Source organism: Molossus molossus, unplaced genomic scaffold (assembly GCF_014108415.1).
Source record: "Molossus molossus isolate mMolMol1 unplaced genomic scaffold, mMolMol1.p scaffold_m16_p_8, whole genome shotgun sequence".
In the NCBI taxonomy this organism is placed as follows: domain Eukaryota; kingdom Metazoa; phylum Chordata; class Mammalia; order Chiroptera; family Molossidae; genus Molossus; species Molossus molossus.
In genome coordinates, this window is record NW_023425402.1 from 63,193,726 (window position 1) to 63,217,656 (window position 23,931).

At 48.9% G+C, this 23,931-nt stretch overlaps 1 protein-coding gene across 1 annotated transcript in view; it reads right to left on the bottom strand.

Annotated features, from left to right (window-relative positions):
* Positions 1–23,931, bottom strand: part of ANKRD6 (ankyrin repeat domain 6) — a 66,672-nt gene that overhangs the window by 9,633 nt on the left and 33,108 nt on the right. Inside the window, exons 4-12 of the mRNA XM_036248398.1 lie at positions 18,481–18,579; positions 15,825–15,923; positions 11,148–11,246; positions 9,693–9,791; positions 7,636–7,734; positions 6,102–6,179; positions 1,888–1,992; positions 507–641; positions 9–194 (exon numbers count right to left, since the gene is read on the bottom strand). Of these exons, the coding sequence (XP_036104291.1) occupies positions 9–194; positions 507–641; positions 1,888–1,992; positions 6,102–6,179; positions 7,636–7,734; positions 9,693–9,791; positions 11,148–11,246; positions 15,825–15,923; positions 18,481–18,579 (999 nt within the window). The remainder of the gene's footprint in view (positions 1–8; positions 195–506; positions 642–1,887; positions 1,993–6,101; positions 6,180–7,635; positions 7,735–9,692; positions 9,792–11,147; positions 11,247–15,824; positions 15,924–18,480; positions 18,580–23,931) is intronic.

The following is a 23,931-nucleotide window of genomic DNA, read 5'->3' on the forward strand; positions in this document are numbered from 1 at the left end:
GCAGGTACCTGCATCACTTTCCCGTCCTTGCCCCGGTACAGCGTGTACAGCTGGTAGGCTCGGAACTCGTGGGGAGGGGGTGGGGGTGAACATCGATGCCTGGGCCTCTTTTTCTGGTGATTATGAGCATGTACGTTCTTCTGGTGTCCAGGCTGTTGGTCTGCAGGTGGGGTGGGGTCAGAAAATGCTGACACCTGTGGAAGAGGAAGAGACAACACCCTTCAATGTGGTGACAGCTGCAAGATTGACCCCCGGCCAGTGGCTCCTGTCTCCCCCACTTTGGGGCAGAGAACCCCACCTGGCTTCATCTCATGGCATTCTACCGCAAGTACCACATGTCCAAAGAAATGCATCAGCACGCCAACCTTGTGTCTGACATTAACCAGATTCACGTTCTGTGCTCTGGCTCCAAACCAGCCAGCCACGTGAAGGAGCTTTTTAGCTGTCGGGCCTGACACTATCCCAGGGCCCTCCACCAACTCGGCTGCTTTCACGTGCCTCCTGACCTTGGGCCTTGACTTTCTCCTCCTGTTGTCCTTTGCTCGGGGCTCTGGGGAGGCCGACAGGAAATCTTCTCTGGCCTCTTCTTTTCTGGGTGCTGCCTGATCACTGCTAGGGGTGTCTCCTGCCGAGACACTTCCCTACAGAGGAAAGAAAGCCCAGAAAACTGTTCTCCTCGCCCCCTTGGCCTTTTCCAATCACAGGGTAAGATTCTGTCTGCAGGACCCCATCCCCACAGGACCCACGGGAACCTTCGCCGATGACACACTTCAGCACAGGGCATGGCTTCATGGTCGTAACCGAACATGTGCATTTTCCCCAGCCAGCTGAATATTTGGGTCTTACTTTATTAGGCATCAAACTAAATAAAATCTTAGGTCTAATTCTATGTGGATTTCAGGAACCTCAGCATGAGAGAGTTCTGGTCTTTTGGATTTCAACAGAAAACCACCCCACTCATTCTCTGGACTTGGACCCTCACAATTTAAAGCAGAGCGTAACCTCGGAAATGAGAAAACAAAGTTTCTGGTCCTTGTGAGAACTTTTATAAATTAATTGTACAATTCACACACAGGAACGTAATCAGTTACGAAGCCTTAACCCTGGGTATTGATAAGAGGATTTGAAATAGCAGAGAAAGTACTGGGCATAAAACTTTATTGTCCCGAGTGCTCTCCTATCCCAGGGGGCAGCTGAGACAGCGGGTTCCTTCCAGGCTGCCGAGTCGCCGTGCAAGCTGTTCACTGCGCACGGCCACCTCGCCAAGGGGTAAGTAGGGCACAGGGAGCTGAAATCCAACTTAGGCTCTATTCGCCATATGTCCCGTGCGGGGGTGGTCTGCCCAGAGAGCATCTTCTTGTAATTTTCACAAGAGGGCCATATGGACGAACACAGCCTCAGGCCACTCCCTAAGCAGAAAGGGAGGAAGCAACCAATGCCCCCGGCTCCGCAAGCTGAATCCACCTCAGAACCCCTGGAGGACTTGTTTAAACACTGATTGCTGGGCCCCACCCCGGGGTTTCTGACCCAGGGATCTGAGGGGAGGCCCCCGAATCTGCATTTCTAACAAGGCCCCAGATGGCAGAGTGCCCACCGCACTCAGAAAAGCTCTGCTTTCCACTCATGGGCACAGCGGCAGAGCGGCAGTGCTGGCCACAGACACGGGCCAGCCACCAGCACACCAGGGGCTGGGAAAGACGGGCACACGGTCTGACGTCCCGGAGCAGGGGAGGCGAGAAGACACAGGGCACAGAGGGCCGTAGTCTGAAGGACCCCAGTGGAAGGAGGAGACAGAGGGCGTGGCAGCCGCCGGTGAAGCCAGGGAAGGCGGGAGGAGGGCCCACCGCAGAGCAGGTGAGCGGGGAGGGGCGGAGGGTTACCCCCCACCTTGCTTTGTGCCACCTCATCTCTTGGCACAGACTGAGCTCTCCTCTCTTCCTTGAGCCTCTCTCTCTTTTTCCTCAGACTTCGCCCACGGCTGAAGCGCAAGACCTGAAGGAGGCAAGAGGCACTGTTACAAACCTGTGGAGCGCGGTCCTGAGAGTGCTGTCCTGGGGCCTGGCGCTCGGGCAGCGGAATTCCAGCCGGCAGGAGAGACCCGGCACTCAGACCACCTGCAGTGCCTCCCAGATCCTGTGCTGGGCACGTCCGGCCCAGAGACAGACACTGTCCCTGATCTCAAGCAGCTTACAGTCTAAGACAATCGCAGGCATTTAAGTGCCAGGCCAGGGCCACCCCACAGCTGTGTGCAGGCTGTGCACCGCTTAGCTCCAGAGAGCACTGTTCACACCGACCGATGCTATGGACGGCGTCCCTGGAGCTGTGCCAGGTGGCAGCCCTGTGCCAGGCACAGTCCCACCCACTATCTTGGTACACTGGACCCAAACCAGCCGATCTCTTGGTCAAACCATATTCAAGTCATAAAAAATGTGATTAAAAATGATCGAGGTGCATATATGATCTATGGTACCAACCTCAGGGCAGGAGCCTCTTCCTCAAACGGAAGCATTTGGTCAGCCCTCAGAGTGGGGGGAGGGCATGAGCACACAGGGGGCCCGAGACCCAGCAGCTGGCCGCAGGGCCTTTGGACAAGTTAACTGACGCCTCTGTGCTCTCTCTTCTCAAATGTGAACACAGGCGGGGTTGTGGGGTTAACCAAGACAGAGGAGGTCTTGGCTGGTGCACCTGGGACCCTCAGCGACTGTCCGCTGTCTCTGTGCCCACGTGGGCCACTCGGAGCTGCCTAAGTGGCCGAGGGCGCTTTGGCGGCACACAGGTGTCTGAGGCAGCGGAAGCCTTCACCGTTCACCCCTTTCACCTGTCAGGAGGCCCAGAAAGCAAAACACTTTTCAAGTTCACACTATCTTTCTGCAATAAAACAACAGGTTATCGTCCTCTTATATAAATAGATAAGGGCTCTCTGAAGTTCCGCATGGTGTTTTTCATCTCAGTTTCAGACTTTCTTCTCAAGTTCATTATATTCAAGTGACACGATTACCACAAAAAGAACGGGCAGTGGGCATCACGGAAAGGGAAAATCCCCAGCAATATTTGCCCTGCGAATAAACCTGACTTTTAAACCCTATTGTTACCCTCTGAGCTAGCAGTTCTGAAAGTCTAGAGACCCCTGGGCCCATGAAATTAAAACTTTTCTAATATGAAGATACCGTGGCCTTTCTCACGCTCGCTCTCTCGTGAGTGTTCAGTGGCATTTACCCGGGGCTGCAGACATAATAAGGCAACAGACAGCGTGGAAGCCGATGAACCCTGCTGCCTTCTAGGTAAGACAGCAAGGAGAACTGTGAAAATGCAGAACAGCGCTGCTCAGCTCCATTTCTGTTCTGAAAGGGTTTTTCCCACAAAACAATGCTATTGCTATGAACACAAAATGGACTTCTAATTCTTTTTAATTAATTTATTTTTGATAGCGATGTTTCTCCTTTTCCCCCATTGACACCCTCCTCCCGCCCTTCCCCCAGCACAGTTGTCCATGTCCACTGGTTATGCTTATACGCATAAGCTCTTTGTTTCCCTCTTCCCTCCCCGGGACTTCTAATTTTTAAATTAATAAACATCTTTAATATTTCTCAAGTTTAATTTTAAATACAGTAACCACTGATGGATAAAATTCACAAAAACAAAGCTCCTTGTGACCTTCAAAATATTTTAAAATGTAAAAGGGTCCTTAAACCAAAAGTCTGAGAACCACTGTCCTGAGCCATTCCTAACGCTAAACTTAGACGCACTGGAAAGCCGAGTGTGATGAAAGGAAGCGGCCAGCGCTGTCGCTCACCCAGCTTAGGGGCCCTGACAACAGGCTCCAGACCCCGAATCAGCCCAACATTCACTTTCAGAAGCACTTTTGAACCATGTCAATCAAAAATGAGAAGTGACACTCAGAGGTCACCCCAACTAAAAACAGTCACCAGAAACAATAGGCCACATTAGGCCACATGACTAGCCAGTGGAAAACTCATACATCTACCAAATGAAACAACAATTTTTCCAATTCACAGAAATACTGATCTCAAAGCCTTGGGAAAAAATATCCTCGGTTCCATGGTCAACTAAGGCAACACGGCAAAGGGACTTCTTCTTTTAGGCAACACAAGCAGTAAAGCTATTTCTGTAGCTATAAAACAACAGAACAGCAGGCATGTAACTTAGCGCATATTCCAAAGTTCCTTCTTTGTGCTGAGAATAGAGTTTAGCATGTACAATTATATAAAATAAACTTTCATAAAATGTCATCCTATTTATAATTCATTATGAGCGTGGCAAGACTTGCTTGTGTGTGTGTGTGTGTGTGTGTGTGTTAATCCTCACATGAGGATTATTTTCTTCACTGATTTTTAGAGAGAGTGGAAGGGAAGGAGGGAGCAAGGTGGGGTGGGGGGAGCATGGTGGGGAAAGGGGGAGAGGGGGAGAGAAACAATAATTGGTTGCCTCCCACATGCATCCTGACCAGGGCTGGAGATTGAACCTGCAACCCCAGTATGTGTCCTTAAGTGGGAACTGAACCCAAGACTGTTTGGTACGCGAGCTGATGCTCTAATCACTGAACCAAACTGGCCAGGGCACTGAGGTCAATGGAAACACTAAAGGAGAATCACACAGGAAAACTGTCTAGAGTAAAGCTTCCCTGTGAATTAGGATCCTTGGGCTCTGGAAGAAAAACAACAGATGAGTCAAAGGCCCATCAGTACCTATTTGCCTGGGATCCTCCACCCCATGAGAATTAATGATTTCATGTGTCTGAGCACGCGGCTGGCTGTCCATCAAAATGCCAAATGCTGAAATGCCAGATTAACTGTGATGAGTTCCGACACTTAATATAAGCACCTTGGACTTTTGATCCATGAAAGACTAGCATTTTTCTATCAAGGTTCATGAATCAATCCCACTGATGATTTCTTTGTAAATAACAGGAGAGAAGTGGAGTCTTTTCCCAAAAAAGCACTGACTTGCACCTGTCAGGGGCTCTATAGACTTCCAGGGACCACGGAGAAGAATCAACTCCATGGGTAAGACGGTGATCAATTTTGCAAAACACAAAAATCTTAACCGTTTCCAAAAACTGCTTCTTTCAGGCATGTTCTTAAAAGTTAAATGCAATAAGGGCCATGCAGAACCCTGGGCTGGCTGGGGCTGAGCTAAAATGCAGCAGGCCGGTGCCCAGGGTCTTCCTCTGGCTCCCTGACACTTTATCTTCTTGCAACAGTGGCCAGAATTAGGTGGCACGCAAACCAGCATTTACTATAATATAACACAAACTAGATCCAATTGGGAAATAACCTAAATGTTCTATGTTAAAGAAATGGTTTAACAAAATATAGACAGCAATAAAAAATAATACTATGCCTCCATTATGATGAAAAATTGTGATGACTGCAAAACATTTTCCTATTACAGTTAGAAGAAGGTCAGACTACAAAGGGTGTATACATTATAGGCACAATGATATAAAATTATGTGTCAGTGAAAGGTAATATGAAAAAATAAAACTTATTTCAGGGTGAATTATGACTAGCATATAAGTGATCATTATTAAATTTCATTACTTAGATCATTTCAACCTCAACTCAAATGATATCAGTCATCTTTTATTAAAACTGACCGATTACCAAAATACCATTATTCAATAAAAAAGAAGAGAAAACCATACCATACTTAACTGCCTGGAAGTGAACATTTACTGCTTTGTTTGCTCAGAACAGGCCCCTCCTCCCACCTTTCTCTGGAAAACGGCCTTTGACCACCTGGTCAGATGGATGCACCACCTTCTTAAAGCCTCTGCGGCCTTGTTCGGGCACTTGGCCCAGGCTCCTGTGCTGTTGTGAACTGGAACTTCTTCCTGACTGAGCACCTCCAGAGTCCTAGTCCAGGAAGCTGACAGTGACAAAATGGTGTCCAAGCGTGGAGAGCAGCTTGCTGGGCCTGAAGTCTCCGGTTCTGGTTACCTGGAGGCTCACATGGGTCCCTGCGTTCCCACCGCCTGGTTAGTAAGCCCATCGGTTCCCTGTTTAAGTTACTTTTTATTGACTGCCAATGACTCTGCAGCCCCACGTCATCAACACAATAGAAAATGCAATACGTCCTACCTGGGGAGCTTTCGTGAGGAGAAGAGCAACTTCTGGATTGTTGTGGTAGCGGGCAGTCTCCAGGGGGGTCTGGCCTGCCTAGGGAAGGGCACAGGGGAGAACAGTGAGCACTGGCCACCAACCCCCCCCCCCACAGCCCAGCGGGGACAGCAGCCCTGCACTGTCACACCAGCACCGACACGTGCTCAACAGAACACAGACGACATGGCCCTGCCCTGGAGCCGCCTCCCAAGTTCCCCCTGAGGGCACAGCCAGAAAGGGTAAGAGCTGACCCTTTCTTAAGTGCTCCAGGAGGCAAAGGCCGGGGGCACTTCCCACCGAGGAATAGTGTGGAAAAGAGATGAAGAAAGGTAAAAACCAGACGGGGTCAAGGAGGAAGATTTCAGTTGAGGAAACTCAAAGGATCATAAAACCCAGCCAAGCAATGAAATTTCCCTGGAGAACAGGGGAGAAGACACCTGAAGGGCAGATGAGGGTCCAACCAGAGTCTCTGGAACTGGATTGTGAAAACCAGTTAGGAAGCTATGGCCATAGTGAGGCTTAGGGAGGTTAAGCCAAACACCAAGAGTTGATAAACAGCGAGATTCAACAGATGGGAAAGGTGTTCAAGGCACCATTGGAGAGGTACTTAAGGTACCACCCAATACAGGTCAGAACTGTGGGGAAGGGGGACACTAGATACGGGAGCCTTCACTAGCTTCAACATCCCTGACTCCCCGACACTCACACAACTATTCCGCCCCCTCAGTCTGATATTTCAGGAGGGCAGCGTCCCCAGAGCAGCTTTGAAAAACGGCACCTGAGCTGGTGGCTGCTCTAGGATCTGGGAGACAGAAAGAGGGGGGGGGGTGGAGGAAGGGAGGTGCGAGGGGCATATTAAGAGTCGGGGGTGGGGAGATTTGGTGAATTTGGAGAGAAAGGAGTTAGAAGTTTTGAGGATTAATCTGGTGACCAGGTGGCCATTTTTTTGAGGACCACATGTGTGTATAGCAACATCCACTTGTTAGCTTACTTTGACATCCTGACCTTTTTCACACCAGGATGTACTCACTTCAGCAAGGAATCTGAAGATGAGCCCTCAGGGCTGGTCAACTCATAGGGCTGCTAACCGGGAGGGTCTCCTCAGGCCACCCCTGAGGGCCCCACGGTGCCGGCTTTTCAGAACCTACACTCTTCCAGAGTGAGGCTGGGAGGCGGGAGGCTAGAGGCTACCAGCCCTCAGAGGTGGTGGTAACACCAAGCCCATTCTGCAAAGGGGTGGAAAGGCCTTTAGAAAACATTGCTGTAACTCAACTTACATTATTTTATTTTATTTTTTTCTTTTCTTTATTGATTTTAGAAAGAGAGGAGGGGAGAGGGAGAAGAGAGAGAAACATCCATGAGAGAGAACATCGATTGGCCGCCTCCTGCATGCCGCCCACTGGGGATCGGGCCCACAACCTGGGCATGTGCCCTGACCGGGAATTGAACCGGCGACCTTTCGGTGCACGGGCCGACACTCAACCAGTAAGCACACCAGCCAGCCTCAACTTACATTATTAACAATGGTCCCATCTGCTCCAGCTTCCAGTAAGATTTTAACCACCTTCTTGTGATTTAGAGAAGCAGCAATATGAAGCGCAGTGTCTCCAGCCTGAAATTCATCAGAAGAAAGCCTGCTAAACCCCATCTGATCACGGCCCACAGCCCTCCAGCTTGTCGTTTGGCGGTGGCTTTTCAAAGTCGACCTAAGATTTGCTAAAGACCGACAGGGCGCCCTTTGCTCAAGGGTTATGTGGTTCTTTCTAAAGATGGTGGAACTAATCGAGCTATGCACAAATATCACATTCCCTTCTGACTGGGGTACCAGAAACCACAGGATGAAGCGCACCGGGCAAAGTCATGCTGGGCTGGGGTTGTTGAGAATGGTCAGAGCTGGATCCTGCGCTGATGCGGGATGGTGGCAGGTAGCCAGGGGCCAGTGGGCGGCCGTCTGGAGCTCTGGACCATGTCCCACTGCCCAGGCAGGGGAGAGGGCAGAGAACCCTTGGTTGCTGAGCACTAGGAGGAGTGAGCACTGTGGAGACAGCTCTTTCTACAAGCACCCCCGGGGATGTGCAGGGGCCGCTGGGAATCGCTCTGCAGGCTCAGGTGTTCTTTGCTGGGTGGAGCGACTGAGAACTAGTGTTCGCTTAACACCAGCTGTTTTCCACGTCTTACCAAATAACCTGTGAGTTTTTATTTTCTTTATACAGAAAATGTTTTAGTTCATCAACTATGAAAGGAGGATTTGGAAAAATGCAGCTTGGTGAGCCAATTCCAAATTCAGACGCTCTTTTTTTCTCCCCTCCCAACAGAATGATACAAATAAGTCAGGCAGCTACGGGAGAAGTGTAATAATTCATTCTCCACCATTAGGTGATCAGGTAAAGCACTCTGATACTTTTTTCCTGACAGCATGAAAATGTAGTCATTCCTGTGGCCCTCTTCCCCGCAAGGGGCGCGGGGAGGAGACGTGTTATTTCGCACTGAGTCACTTGACTGTGTGTTGGGGGTGGGGAGCTGTGGAGCAGGGTTTTCTGATCTTGGCTGCACATTGGAACAGTTTTAAAACTACTGATGCCTGGGTCCCACCCCAGACATTCCGGTGTAATTATTCTGACAGGTGGGTTGGGCGTGGTGATTTTTCAAAGCTCCCAGGTGCTTGAAACATGCCACCAAGGTTGAGAAACACTGGCTAGTGGGGCTGGGTAGGGGTAATCGGATGAACTAGAATCCACTGGGAGGCTACAAATGACAATTCAGCTGCTCAGCTAGATCAGTGGTTCTCAATCCCATCTGCACACTAAGGCCAGGAGCTTTTAAAAATCCCATCACCTGGATATTCTCGACATTTAAGCTGGGATAGGACTCGGGAATGGTATTTTTAATTCCCTGTGGATTCTTACATGCAGCCAGGGTTAGAAACCACCATTACAGGGTATATTTAATCTGAATAACAATCTATTTTTTAAATTTCAGATATATGCACCCAAACTCAGAAAAGCCAAACAACGCACCCCTTAGGTATCAATAAGTATCACAACATTTTTAAAGAATCTAAATAACTCCTGAAAGTCAGGCACATTTCCATGGAACACTGTAGTAGTCACAGCTTTATCTCCAAACCCCATTATTGGGCACAGATACAGATCATGTGCCCAGTTTTACAGAAACCAATACTGTACTCCACCAGCTCAAAGTGGCAGCACAAGGAACAGGACTCAAGTCGGGAGACGCCTCCTTCCCTTGCTTATTTACTAAGCCACATTCTTGCACGTTTCCTTTGTAAAATCACATTGAAAACAAAACCCTGCCCCAGGAGCTCCAGAAAATAAATGTTCAATAAGCAGATGTGGTGGTAGGCACTGGAATGATAAGGGCAGGCTCTCTGGAGGAGGCCAGATAAGCCAGGCCACGGGAACTCAGCGGAACACCCACGCGAGGCCCGCACTGGCCGAGTCCCAGTCAGAGAGGCTCCCAGCGGCCTCTGCGCCTGTTTGTGCTAACACACCTGTCAGTTAGCCTTGTGGGAAGGGGCCCGGCAGCCATGGGGAGGACACATGCACTGACCTGGTTCTTTTCATGGACAGAACAGAAAGCACTGAGGAGGAGCTTAATGACGGACAAGTGATTATAGCGCGCGGCAACGTGCAAACAGGTGTCGCCTGCCTGCGGACAGAAATCAAACTCTAAGCACAGTCTGAGCGGTTACAAAACAAGACATAAAGTAAAAAGAAAATATCGTTTAAAAGCTGGCAGACTGACATATATTCTTTGGAGGGTGTCGGCCTGAATTATAAACTCTCTTTCACGGTGGATGCTCCACTCCCAGACTCACAGCCCTTTGCTGCTGTCTGCAGCCGATTTCCCTCCACGCGGGACGCCTGCTCCCCGTGAGACCCTCTCGATAGCCAAGGCAGGCTCTGCTTACCCAGCACTGATACGAATCCACCGACCCCATCCTCTCCTACAACCCAAACTCAGGAGTATACTGAACTAAGACCAAGAGCACGGCTTTGGAAATGAGCCTTTCCCTTCACAGATTCATCATGGCTCTAAGGATTGGGCAGCAGGGCAAGTTGCTAAATTTAAGATCACACATCCTTAAAAATTCAAGTTGCATCCCATTTTAGTTGGACCCCAATATCCCATATGGAGCAATATGAGTCCGGGGAGCTGACACAGGGCATGAAAAGGGCAGTCAGAAAAACTCAGGGCCGGGACCTATCTCAGTGGTCACAGGCAAACAGCCCCAGAGAGGCAACAACACTGGAAACAGAGTCGTGACATTCTGTAGTGTTCTCTTAACATTCCTGCTGTAGCTCTGTCTGGCGATGGCCACCACTCGGTCTAACTTTCTCCCTAGACGAAGAGGAGCCAAGTGCAAAGCTGAGGCTCAGGCATTCTGAGAATCACCGTAAATGAGTCTGCTCCCAGTCACAGAGACCCAGCTAAGGCCATTTCTTAAGGACATGCCTGTCAGAGTCCCTAGTTGAGCGGCTGGGGCCTGGGACTTAGAAAGAAAACAGCTTCTTGTGGAGAGAGGAGGGACGCCCATGTGACCTCTCAGGTCAGGATTCCTATCAGAACTACTGACCCACCAGCTCATTCCAAGGATGCCCCCGTAACTGACTTGTAGATGCTGCGCATGAAGCATCAGGAGACCTCCCCAGCAGGCATCATCCAGAATTTGCTAACTGTACAACACTGTGTGCCCGAGACCTTCCTAAGACGTTCAGAGGCTTCCTAGATGCACTCACCAACACACGCTATAGGAAATGATCAAACAAATCAGGGTTAGGAGTGAGGGGAAAAGGACGGGAGAAAAGCAGTGTTTCCAAGTCTCGATCCTTCTTCCCATGCTCCTAAACAACCCCTTAGGAAATTAGCAAAAATAAATACTTGATAGATAGGCCCCAAACACTTCACATTTTTATTTTCTAGATGTTAACACTCAAGTATGGTTTCAGGGTTGTTTTCCAAGATGACACAGAGAGCACGGCAGACGCCGTCTTGTTCACCCACGTTATTTTTGAGGTCGGCGCGGGACCCGCCCAGCAGGAGGACGCGTGTGCTCTGGGAGTGGCTGTTCTGGCAGGCCAGGTGCAGGGCCGTGTTCCCCGCCTTGGAGAGAGGCAAGAGAAGGGAGGACACGTTAGCGTCGTGGTGCCTGCAGACCTGCACGGAGCAGACCTTGTAGAGGGACTGTACAGAAAAGAGGCACAGCTCACATTCTCTGCTTCCGGATCGCGGACCCGGAGGAGGTTTCCCAACAGGCAGAAGAGTCACATCTGTCATAAAACCGTGGGTCCCAGTCCTGGCTTTGCCCCTTACTAGTTGAAAGCCAGGGGTCAAGGCTCTCAGTCTTCTCAGCCTTGAACTCCTTACCTGTAAAATGGAGTGTGACCCGTTTTGCTGAGGCTCTGGGGATCTGCTCAAAGTGCCTAGGAGAGCGTTTCCTGAGTGGTCAAATGCTGCGTGCATGCGTGCATTATACTCTTCTTAGGAAGACCGTGTTGTTCCCACCCAACACGGATACAGGCTGCGGCTCCTACGCTCTACCAATGAGGTCAGAGGGGGCGAAACAGGCCTCCTCCCACGTGCAGGCTAAAGGAACCAAAGATTATACTGTCGCCTTTTTCAAATCATCTATTCTTGTATTTTTCTTGAAACAACAAAGTTTGAACCATGGGAAAGATCCCTACATAACAGGCAATACCACTGCATCTGTCACTTAGCGTACATAGAGACCCTCTGCGCCCTGGCCGGTTTCGCTCAGTGGTTAGAGCGTCGGCCTGCGGTCCAGAGAGACCTGGGTTCGGTTCCCGCTAAGGGCACGTACCTCGGTTAGAGTTTGTCCCCGGCCCTGATTGGGTCGTGCGGGAGGCAACCACTCGATGTGTCCCTTTCACATCGATGTTTCTCTCTCTCCATCTCTTCCTCTCTCTCCCACTCTATCTGAACAAAAAATGGAAAACTGTCCTCAGGTGAGGATAAAAAAAAAAGAGAGACCCTCTGCCATCAATGTGCCACATCAAAATGACAGCCTAGGGGCAGAACAATGCCCACAGCAATCGTGCAGAATGAACTTGTAAACATAATTGTGTGAGACTATGGGGAGTAGGGCCTGCAAGGATGCTGCTAACCCCTAGAAAAGTACCAAAAAAGCAGGCAGCATGAGAGGAGATTTGGGGTTAGTCTGAGCAAGTCAGCACTCAGGGGGTTCAAGACTCAGTGTTTGTTCCGCTGAGCATAAAAGCCAGGCCAGCTGTGTGGGCACCAAGCCATTTCACTGCCCGCGGACCCGCGGACCCGCGGACGGCTCTCCCCCACCTAGTGTACTCCTCCTGGGCCAGACTGCACTGTCTGCCCATACTCAGGATGCTATGTTCCCCACCTTCTGAAAAGAGAAATGAGTTATTAAAAAAAAAAAAAATAGAGGGAAACTGCCTGTTGCCAGGTCACTGTCCTTCCCTCTCCTAACCTCAGCTCTGATCAGCCCAGACAGGGTCTTTCTTCCTCAGTGTTGCCGCCAAGAAACGGGAGCAGTTGCAGGCTTAGCTCTCGGGAGCGCAGTGGCCGTCGACCCTCTGCTGCCCACGGAATCACCTGGGGAGCCGTTAGAAACAGCCCTGCACAGCAGCCACCCCTCTAGGGACTCCGAGTACCTGGCCCGGGTGGAGCCTGGGCTGCTCAGGTTTCACACTGAGCAAGCACCGTGGAACCCGGCAGGCTAGGGCACGGGACAGCGGGCCACCCCAGCCCTCGCCAACAGGGTAGATTCGCTCCCCCCCCTCCTTTTTTTTTGTTTAAAGTTTCCCAGGAGATTTTAAAGTGCAGCCAGGGAGAGAAACACTGCCAGCTGAGCTCTCCAAAAGGAAGGCGCTGCCACGTTTTAAACACTCCATTTCCTGTGAAAGTGCTCAGTGCCCACGCAGGAGGTGGTCTCAAAGTGGCTGGCTTCCTGACCGTCATTAAATGTGCTGAATAAATGAGCGAAATCAAAGAAATCTGAAGACTCTACAAATACATCATACTAAAATTTACTTTGCCAATAAGAAAATATCAATTATGCTGAAAAGCATTTGACTCAAGAAAATGAAAAACCATGGGTAAGCATAAACAGAATAAAGTCCATTCATGCAACAGAATATTACTCAGCAATCAAAATGAATGAATGAATCACCCATGTAACAACATTAACAACATCATGCTAAGTGGACGAAGTTGGACAACAAAGGCTGCGTGTTACGTTGCCTCGTAGGTAACGTTCCGGGAAAGGCCAACAAACCAGGGGTCGCCAGGAGCTGGGAGGGGGTGGGTGCATGGGGGACTGCCGGCAAAGGCACAAAGGAAGTTTCTGGGGTGATGAAAACATTCTCTTGTCTTGACTGTGGTGGTGGTTTACACAACTGTACACATTTGTCAAAACTCATAGGATGGTATACCTAAGAAAGATGAACTTTACTGTATATGATTATACTTCAAAACCTGCTATTAAAAAATGTGACCTTGCCCAGCTGGTGTGGCTCAATCCTGAGCATCACCCCATGGACTGAGAGGTCCTTGGTTTGATTCCCAGTCAGGGCACATACCCAGGTTGTGGGCTCAATGCCCAGTAGGGGGCGTGCAAGAGGCAGCCATTTGATTTTTCTCTCTCACATCAATGTTTCTATCTCCCCCTAAAAAATCAATAAAAACATATTTTTTTAAAAAATGTGACCTAGGCCATGGCTGGTTTGGCTCAGCGGTTAGAGCATTGGCCCACGGACGAGAGAGTCCTGGGTTCGGTTCCTGATAAGGGCACATATTTTAGTTACAATTTGTCCCCGCCCTGGTTGGGGTCACGTGGGTGGCAACCACTCGATGTGTCTCTCGCACATCAATGTTTCTCTCTCTCTCTTGCTCCCTCTCTCCCTCCTGCTCCATCTGAAGAGAAATGCAAAAATGTTCTCGGGTGAGGATAAAAAAAAAAAAAAAAAGTGGCCTTGGCAGCTATAATGACAGACATTTTTCCCACCCTGAGTAATAAGCACAGATTTCCCAGACAGGAGCTGCTAAGCTTGTGGCATAAGAAGTACATTTCTTATACAGTGGAATATTATTCAGTCTTACAAAAGAAAAATCTTGTCACTTACGACAATATGGATGAACCTGGAAGGCATTATGCTAAATGAAATAAGCCAAACAGAAAAAGACAAATACTGCATGGTATCATTTATATGCGGAACTTAAAAAAGAAAAAATGTCAAACTCAGAGGAACACAGAGTAGAAAGGTGTTGCCAGGAGCAGGGGATAGGGTGATGTTGGTAAAGGGCACAGACTTCTAGTTGTGAGATAAACAAGTTCTGAGGATCTAACGCACACATGTGACTATGAGGGTAACACTGCTGTATAACTGAAATGTACTAAGAGGAGAACTTAAGTGTTCTCACTAAATAAAAAAATAAATGTAACTATGTGAAGTGATAGATGCTTTAATTAACCTGATGGGGGGATTCTTTCACAGGTATACACTTTAAATATGTTAACATTTTATTTGACAGTTATACCTCAATAAAGCTAGAGGAGGAAAAAAAAAAAGAAGAGGCTTTCTAGGAGTTTCCCCAGAGGCTGTGGCGGTGCAGAACCTACGCGTCCCTCGTTTAGAAGGGCACCTCACAGTCGCTGCCATGGGGCCTGGAGTGAGAGCTCGTGGCTTTCCCCCAGAGCCCCGGGCCCTGCACAGGGCAGGCGGCTGTGGGCCGAGCAGACAGGCCGGCGGAGGTCCGGCCCTCACCGAGCCACAGAGGAAACCTGTGCTCTAGTCCAGGGCCGTCCTGGCTCCCACTTGCTCTTCCCTACCCATTCGCTGGAAAGTGCCTACTTCTCAGAGTTGCTATGAACTTACCAACTCATGTTTCAGACCATACACCAGTTCGAAGAAATGGAACAGCCACCAGCCTGCCAGGCATTACTGGAGAGGTGAGGGTACACGGCTCACTTCTTTCCCCCAAGTGGCAGCCAAGAGAAAGAGCCAGTAACGACAGCACAAGCTGCGTGCAGTGCGCAGGGAGCGCGGCAGGAACAGCCCACAGCCTTCGGGGTGAGGGGGCCTGTCCTGGGGGAATGGTTGGAGGGCTTCAGGCAGAAACGAGAAGCAGGCTACCCAGTGGAGCGGGCGACCAGAGGCGACAGTGAGCCCAAGCTGACAGCAGGAGGCACATGCGGGGGAAGGCACCGGGCAGAGGCCCTGAGACAGCATCAGGCTGAGGGGCTTTCCCGACCGGCCCAAGCAGGACGGAGGGATTAGGCCAGCTGGTCAGTGTGCTGTGAGGCTTCTGAAATCCAGGGACACATCAATAATGAGTGTGGAAGGAGAGGGAGAAATGTGAAAGGGTGAGACGTGACGAGGGACTGGAGAGGGGAGACAGAGCGAAAGAAGACATGCTACTGTGCGTCCCCTGCCTGCATGAGGACCACCGCCCTCTAGCGAACCAGCGCGAAGCAGTGAGGGCCCTGGGGTCCGAGGAAGCCAGAGCCACCCAGGAGGCCCTCGCTCACCTCGCAGGCTGTGCTCACGAAGGAGTTTCATGCGGGGGAAGGCACCGGGCAGAGGTTCTCCCTGCCAGTTCTGCGAGCCTGAGCGCTCTGCTCCGGGAGAGGAGGACGCCCGCAGCCACCCTCCCCTGTGAATGAGTGCTACACCCGCTGGACCTCACCTTGTTCTTGGCAAGCACGTTGGCTCCCGCTTTAACGAGCAGCTTGACCGACTGGCTGAACCCGTGCCAGGACGCTTCGTGCAGGGCCGTATTCCCGTCCTGAGGAGCACAGAGACAGCGTGCTACCCACAGCCTCATCCACCTCGTTAAAATCAATACATCAGAGTGAGTTTTTAGGGCACCCCACAGGGCCTTTCTCCACGGGGGTTTCTCATCGGAATCACAGAACCCAGAAAATGACTTGAGTGGTCAGCTTCTCCATTCTCCCAGAAATGGTACACACCAAGTACCATCCCAGATGCAATCTAGACTCATGATGGACAAGGGATGCCTTAGGCATCGGGGCTCAGGTCTCTGAGGGAGCACTGCTGAGAAAGGCAGTCATTTCTGACAGAAAGCAACATCAGGATGGGTAATGCCCATTCCTTCCCACCCCCATCAGCCCCTGGGCTCTGCTCTGCTCCTGGCCCCAGGGAGAACCCTGCAAAGATCGGGAAAATAGAGAGTCCAGCTTCGTTAATTCCAGGGCCCAAGGACCAGACAGGTAGATTCCCCCTCCTTTGTCTTCCCCAAACTTTATTCTCACCCAGCTTAATCCAAAAGTCTCAGGGCCCCAAAGAAATGTGCAGGCCCTGAGAAAACAGTGATCTGTAAATAAGATAAAGTGTCCTCATGTGTGACTTTCAAATAAAAATCAACCAATTAAAGATAGCTTGTATTTGCTTAGCTTATAAAAAATATAGGAAGTACAATGAACTGAGTGGGGTGGGACAGGGAGGGTCAGGGTTTGGGGGAGGGGGAGCATGGAGAGGAGAGGCAGAAATACCATCCATGCTGTTCCAGACCGGGGCGCAAGGCAGTCAGCTGGGCGGTGCAGGTGCCTTCTCCAATCATACCCAGGGTCTGTTTAGACTTTCATTCAACCACACCAACCGACAGGGCCTAATGCTGCTGACACTCTCAGGGGAAGGCTAGGGTCTCAAAGACCACAGTACCAGAGGCCAGCGAGTGGGGCATGCTTGCTGGACATGGAAGTGGCCATGTGTGGCCCGGGTAGTGGGACTGACTGCACCAAGCAGGAAGCAAGAGGAGAAGTGACTGGAAGGGGCTGGGCAGCTGGTGCTCACACAAGTGCGCAGGTAGTGGAAACCCACTGAGCTGCACCTATTATTTGTGCTTTTTCTGTGTATATATACTTGAATGAGAAGTTGTTTAAAAAGAGCAAACATGGTCCAGCTGGTGTGGCTCAGTGGATTGAGCGTCGTTCCATGGACTGAGAGGTCCCAGTTTGATTTCTGGTCGGGGCACATGCCTGGGTTTCGGGTTCGATCCCCAGTAGGGGGTATGTAGGAGGCAGTTGATTGATGTTTCTCTCTCACATCAATGTTTCTCTTTCTGTCCCTTCCTCTCTCTCTCTAAAAAAAAACCAATAAAAACATTTTTTTTTTTTTTTAAAAAAAGAGGCTGAATTGCACTAAATTGCAAAGTTCCATATTTTAAACTTGTTGGACAATTTAAGAACACTATATTAATACATGTCATTGGGATTTCTTAAAAATTGATTTTGCTTTTTTTCTTCCAACTTAATTTTTAAAATCAACTAGTCCCTTATCAGAAAAAGAAGAAGAAAACAGTCCGGGGTGGCAGGCCAGCCTTTCCCCACCTAGGCCTCCACATGTCATTACTTCTAGACATTTTTTCTTTTGGTACCATTATGTTTGTGTAGGTGCTCACTGCTGCCACAGAACAAAAGGAAGAATTAAAAAAAGAATTAGCCCTGGTCAGCATGGCTCAGTTGGTTGGGCGTCATCCTGTGCACGGAAAAGCTGCTGGTTCGATTCCTGGTCAGGACACATGCCCAGATTTTGGGCTTGGTCCAGGGGGAGGGGGGAAGGGGGGATGGGAGGGACATGTGAGAGGCAGCCAACCGATGTTTCGCTCTTTCACATCAATGTTTCTCTCTCTCTCTCTCTCTCTCTCTCTCTCTCTCCCCCTTCTCCCTAAAAATCAATTTAAAAAAAATTAAATAGCCCTGGTCAGTTTTCTCAGTGGTTAGAGCATCAGCCCACGGACCAGTGAGTCTTGGGCTCGATGTCAGTCAAGGGCACATACTTCAGTTGCAGTTCGTCCCTGGCCTGGTCAGGTCATGTGACACAGAGGCAACGGTCGATGTGGCTCTGTCACATTGCACTGATGTTTCTCCCTGTCTCTCTCTCGCCCTCTCCCTCCCACTCTATCTGATGATAAATGGAAAAATATCCTTGGGTGAGGAATAAAAAAATAAATAGCCTTGGCTGGTTTGGCTCAGTGGTCAGAGCGCCAGCCTGCGGACCAATGAGTCATGGGTTCGATTCCGGTCAAGGGCATGTACTTTGGTTGCAGTTCGTCCCCTGCCTTGGTCGGGGTCATGCTGGAGGCAACCGGTCGAAGTCTCCCTCCCTCTCTCCCTCACACTCTATCTGAAGATAAACAGAAAAATATCCTCGGGTATAGATAAAAAGAAAAAAAAAAGAAGTGTTTAAAAAATTTAGTGGGATATGGGATACTCTTTCTAAGTAAATCTGGGCTGATTTCATCATGTTAAATCACGAGTGATAAGACTCAGGAATGATAACATCTCGCTAGTGTGTCCTCGGGCGGGCACGTCCCACTTTACCTTGTCTTGTCGGTCCAGGGCACAGCCCTCCTGGAGGAGCGCCGAGATGACCTCAGTGTTCCCCACCACCGCGGCACGATGCAAGGCAGTCTGGTCCCCCTGCAGAATGACGTGGAGGCAGGAACAGGGGTCAGCTCTCCCAACCACCCAGCGCCACTCACTCCGACACAGGAACCTCCCGCACCAAGCAGAATGGTCACCACCACGGGCGAGGCAGGCTTTGCAGTCTGGTTAGTAGACAACACACACCAGGCAGAGCAATGTTGTTCAGTGAGAACCTTAAGCAACTGCAGAACAGTCCTTGGCCGCAGAGCTGACCTCAGAATGAGCGTGGAGCCCTCACCCGCTGCCCGGGGAGATGGCAGTGTCCAGCTGGACGGTGGCTGTCACACGGGTGAAGAGCAGGTCCGAGAGCAGGCCCGAGTGTGCTGTGCAATTACAGCAGCAATGCCTGGACTCTTTACTCCCTACGGACCCCCTAGTTCCCTGCTTTCAGAGACATCGCCACCCAGCTGTGTCAGGGAGCGGCACTCATGATTTGATGGTGGGTGCGTATTTGTCCATTGACTTGTACTGGCCACGAGCAAGGTGGGGTTTATGATGTGTTTTCGGAGGATTCCAGGCGTGGCAAGCCACCACTGCACGTCTCTAAGAAGCTTATTGTGATATCTCAAGACAACAGCCTCACTGATTTATGGCACATTTGACCCCTTTCTCTATGATCAGATTCCTGGAACTGCAGACCTTCTCTTTCAGGGCAAAGGGAGCTTGACTCTTTACCCTAATTGCAGCTGAGAAAAAGACTAAACGCTCCTAAAGTGAGACAGTCAGGACTGTAAGGAGAGTTCGGAGTCCCCCAGAACACATCTGAGCTCTGACAGGCACTCAACGAGTGACGCTGAGACTAATCGAGTCCAGCCGGGGGTCCAGGTTCAAATGGGGAGGTGAGTAATCACCTGTAAGAGGAGGGGGTGGATGATCCTCAAAGTCCCTCCCTTCCCTTGGGTTCTGTGATTTTGTTGGTAAGAGTTTTGCATAAATGACATTTCCTAATGGAGAACCACAGGGAAGTAATATACCCTGAGCCATCCCTGGTCCTTAGCCCAAGAGAGGAAAGAGAGACTATTATAAAACAGAAAACATGAAGATTTTTCAAAGAGAAATGCACTGCTACCTCTAAAGAACCCTAAAGAAATTCTGATTCTACTTACTAAACTCTTTGGAATTTAAAACAATGCACTTTAAAAGCACTTAATTGGAAGAAACGTTCTGGAGATAGATAACCGTGATATTTGCACAACACTGTGAATGTACTTAATGCCACTGAGCTGTATGGTTAAAACAGTAAATTTTATGTTACGTGCATTTTATCACAATACAAAAGCACTTAATGCTATTTGAAACTCAAATTCACTTTCTTAAAATTGAAACTACCCCTTTAAAAATTCATGAGAAGTGATTTTATTTTCTTCCTTATACTTTTAATACCTTACAACTCTTTGTGTTGAACATTTAATTTTTAGCATCAGGAAAAATTGCTATTTATTAAAAGTCTAAGCTGTAACAATATAACAGTAATGGGACTGTGCCCCAGAATCTTTTCTCACTGTCCGTTTGTAGGACTTAGGGTTTCCGCAGCGATGGTCAGGACATGCAGCCTGTTACCAGGACTCCGGCCACTGTCTGCACATCTCGACCACCAGTCCTGCCCTCCGCATCCTAAGCGATTACTCCCGTTATAAACTCAATGTAGGCTGGGTTTTCTCCACGCTCCCGGGCCCCTTAATCAAAGACGACCCTGTCTATGTGGAATGCAGGCAAAAGGAGAACATGACCACCGGACCAGCCGTTACAGGTGTGCCAAGTCATCTCACATCCATTTCAAACATCTTAAGAAGTGTTTCCAGATGAGGTATACTTAATGCCCAAATTGCCCATGTCTTAAAATTTTTTAAGTTTCTATAAAAATTTCCAGGACTGGCCCAGCCGGTGTGGCTCAGTGGATTGAGCGTAGTCCCATGGACTGAGAGGTCCCAGTTCGATTCCCAGTCAGGGCACATGCTCAGGTTGAAGGCTTGATCCCCAGCAGGGGGCGTGCAGGAGGCAGCCGATAGAGGTTTCTTTCTCACCTTCATGTTTCTATCTCTCCCTTCCTCTCTAAAAAATCAATAAAAACATATTTAAAAAAAAAAATTCCAAGGCTGCCTATTTCTCTACCAGAATGGTGAACGGTTTGCCCAAAGTGGACCTGCAATGCCATTTGTTATTACTGATCTGACCTGGCACTCTGTTCTCAGCCAGAAAGGTGAGGTTGAGGCTCACTGGTCCAGGGTAAATACTGACTTGGCCAGAATGCCCATTGTTACAGGCCTGTTAATACTTCCACAAACTGAGGGCACTCTAACCTGCACCTTGGACCAAGCAGAACAACCTTTTCCCACAATGAAACTTAGCCACTCTGTCCATGTTGTGCATCAGGTGTGAGCAGTAAGCCCTGGGCTCAGGTTGTGCCAGCCTCTCCTGCCGCACCAGCCTGCGCACAAACGGCCTCTGCTGATCAGGGCACTACCCTACGCAGTGCCTTCGGTCACGTGTTTCATCATGTTTCACAAGTTGCCACTAAATCATGAACTGAGGCAGCTCTGAAGCCAGAATGTCAACATTATTTATTACTTGCTTTCCGCATGAATCTCTGTATTTACGTCCCTCAAGAGAACTTTTCTTTGTGAAAGTCTAGCTTAATGCAAGAAGCTAAATCTAACTTTTAGTTCAGCCCTTAGGAGTCAATTTCCAGATGAATTATCAAGACTCAAAGAGATCTAACAACTCGAGGAGGGTGCAGTGAGAACACACATTGTCCTCAACCAACTGGTACAAGTGTTTCCTGCATCTCTCCTTTCTCTGCGGAGACCCTGAGCAGCTCTGCCTGTCTCCGGGCCACAGACCCTCCCCCACCTTTACTCCCCTCAGAGAGCCCTCCCTCAGGGGCTGCTCCCTGCCTCATTGGTCAATTAATACTAGCGAAGGCCAAAGTCAGCCATTCCCCAGCTCCCCACCACAAGTGGTCGTCCTTTAGCTGCACCACGAGCTTTGTTAACACTGGGTGGGGTGGTTCTGGGGGCCTGAGGGAGTCACCTTCTTTGGTGTATAAAAATCCAGCCACCCTTAAATTACGGAGACGAGAAATAAAGGCTCTGAGAGACAGGAAACACCTAAGCAAAGGGCTATCTCCCTGAGAGCTCCTCTTCCCCAGAACACAACACAAACATCCGAACAACTGGAGACCCCGACCGGACCAGCTCGGTCACCTGCGGATCCACTTTTCCTCCTATAAACTGAAAATTTACTGTTGAAATCTTTCCTCTTTGAAATCGGACACAGAAGAGAACAAAATGTGTCCTCAGTACATACTTATTAACAGACCCAAGAAGCAACTGTGACATAATCCTTATTTCTATATGATTTACACATGAAATTCTGAAACTTTGGGGGGAAAAGAGCTAGGAAAGGTATAGCTCTCTCAACTGCATGTACTCATTATTTATTCAGTAAATACTTATTGACTCCAAGTGCCATGGCATCTAATTCCTTCTTTTAATGGATTAAAAAAAAATAAAAAAACAAGACCCAGTGCAGATCAGTGCCTAGCCCAGGATAATCAGATGATTCAGGCATCGTGGCTGGGCCAGAATTCAAATTGTCAAGTCTCTTTGCACTCACACCTACCCGTTCCAAACTGTAAAGCCAATTAACCTTAGGCCAGGTCTTTAAGAGACCAGGTACCTCTGTGGGGCTGCCCTTTATGGCGTCATCGAGTGCTTCAGTGTGGTGCCACGGCCACCAAGGGCTCCCAAGAAGTATTTGTTGAATAATTAACTATAAAGCCGAAGGAAAAATGTAGCAGCTGGAAACTTGAAAAGCCAGCAACCTTGCAGTTTGGTACTTTCATCTGGAACACATTGACCTGTCTATAAAGTACATGAACTGCCAGCTCTCGATTTTTCTGACATCAGCGTTCCTTACTTGGGGATGTTGAAGAGCCTTGGAAGCTCTGAGGTCTAGATCTTTGTCCTGAAATACTTTTAGTGTTCTCGCCTACATGGTGAAAAAGAGTGAGCAGATTCCAAAGCTAAGCTCATGGAAGAAACCCCGGTCATGCAAGGGTGGAACATGCCCCTCTTCAGGAGGAACCTCTCCCAGGTGACACAGGCAGACATGTTGCAAGGAAGCTCAAGACAGACTAGGTGTGCAAAGCAAGGTGCTGACCTCTTTTTCTCCCTCTGATCTTCTAGGGTTCTTCCTAGCCTTTCTTCTCTGGTTTTTCTTATTTTTCTCTTCCTTCATGCCTTTTACCGTGGCCACTGGGTCAAGGACTAGTTCTGAGGTGGGGGCTGTGTGACTGCTCATTGACCAATCAGAGATGGCGTTAGAGCTCCAATGAGAGTTGAGAGGATTGCCGGGGAGCAAGAGGGAATTTGCTCCTGCAGTTGCATATTCTAAAGAACTGGTTTCCACAGGTTTAAATTCATAATAATCCCACTCCAGGCCACTGGAGGTCATTCTTCAACTATTCTCAGTCTTTACCATGACATAAAGAACAGTATCTGTAGAATATGAAGTCAGGGGTAAATGCTTCGTAACATTAACATTCTCTATTTCTACCCATCATCCGAGATAACATCTTAGATAACAGGTAACTTCTGAAATGACTTTTTCCCCCCCAATAAGGAATCTCCCAGCTTCTTTAAAGAGCACCCATAAAGAGTTTTCTTCCTCAAATTCTTGCATACGTTTCAAGGCTGATCATCAACAAGTACAGCAAATACACAGAAAACAGACATGAACCACACTCTGGAAATGCATTAATTACTTCAGAACTAGTGAAAGTCCATTCCACCTTCTCCATTCTCACTTCCTTTTACACTGTTTTGTTGTTGTGTTCTTATATCGTATGATATTGATTTAAGTTATCCGGGAGGAGCAATTATGGATTGTCCTGTTAAAGTGGAAAAGATGGAAGAAAATAAACACTAATTCCAAAAAATGAAAGAGGGTGTTCCTGTTCAAAGTAGAGCTGGCTTCTCCTTCTGCTGACATAACTCCCCTTGCTTACCATGTGAGAATTCCTGCCTGTTTTACTTCTCATCTGGTCTTATACAAAGAGCAGGAGTTCTGGGTAGTTAGCATAATTTCTGCTGCATTAGACCTGAGGCAGGAGTGCTGGGCTGGGATAGGTTAGCAGGTAGCCTTGCCACCGTGGCAAGCAAGGGCTTTAATTTTCCAAAGAGAAGACCAGATGCACCCCAAGATGTGTGCACCAGATCTCCAAGGCCTGCCTTTTCTGTAGTCAGAAACTCTTTTTTCTTCTGGTATTTTTGTTGTTGTCTAAGAATATGATATAATCATGAATATAAAGATGGCTACAGTACGGGAAAATAAAAAAGTATTATG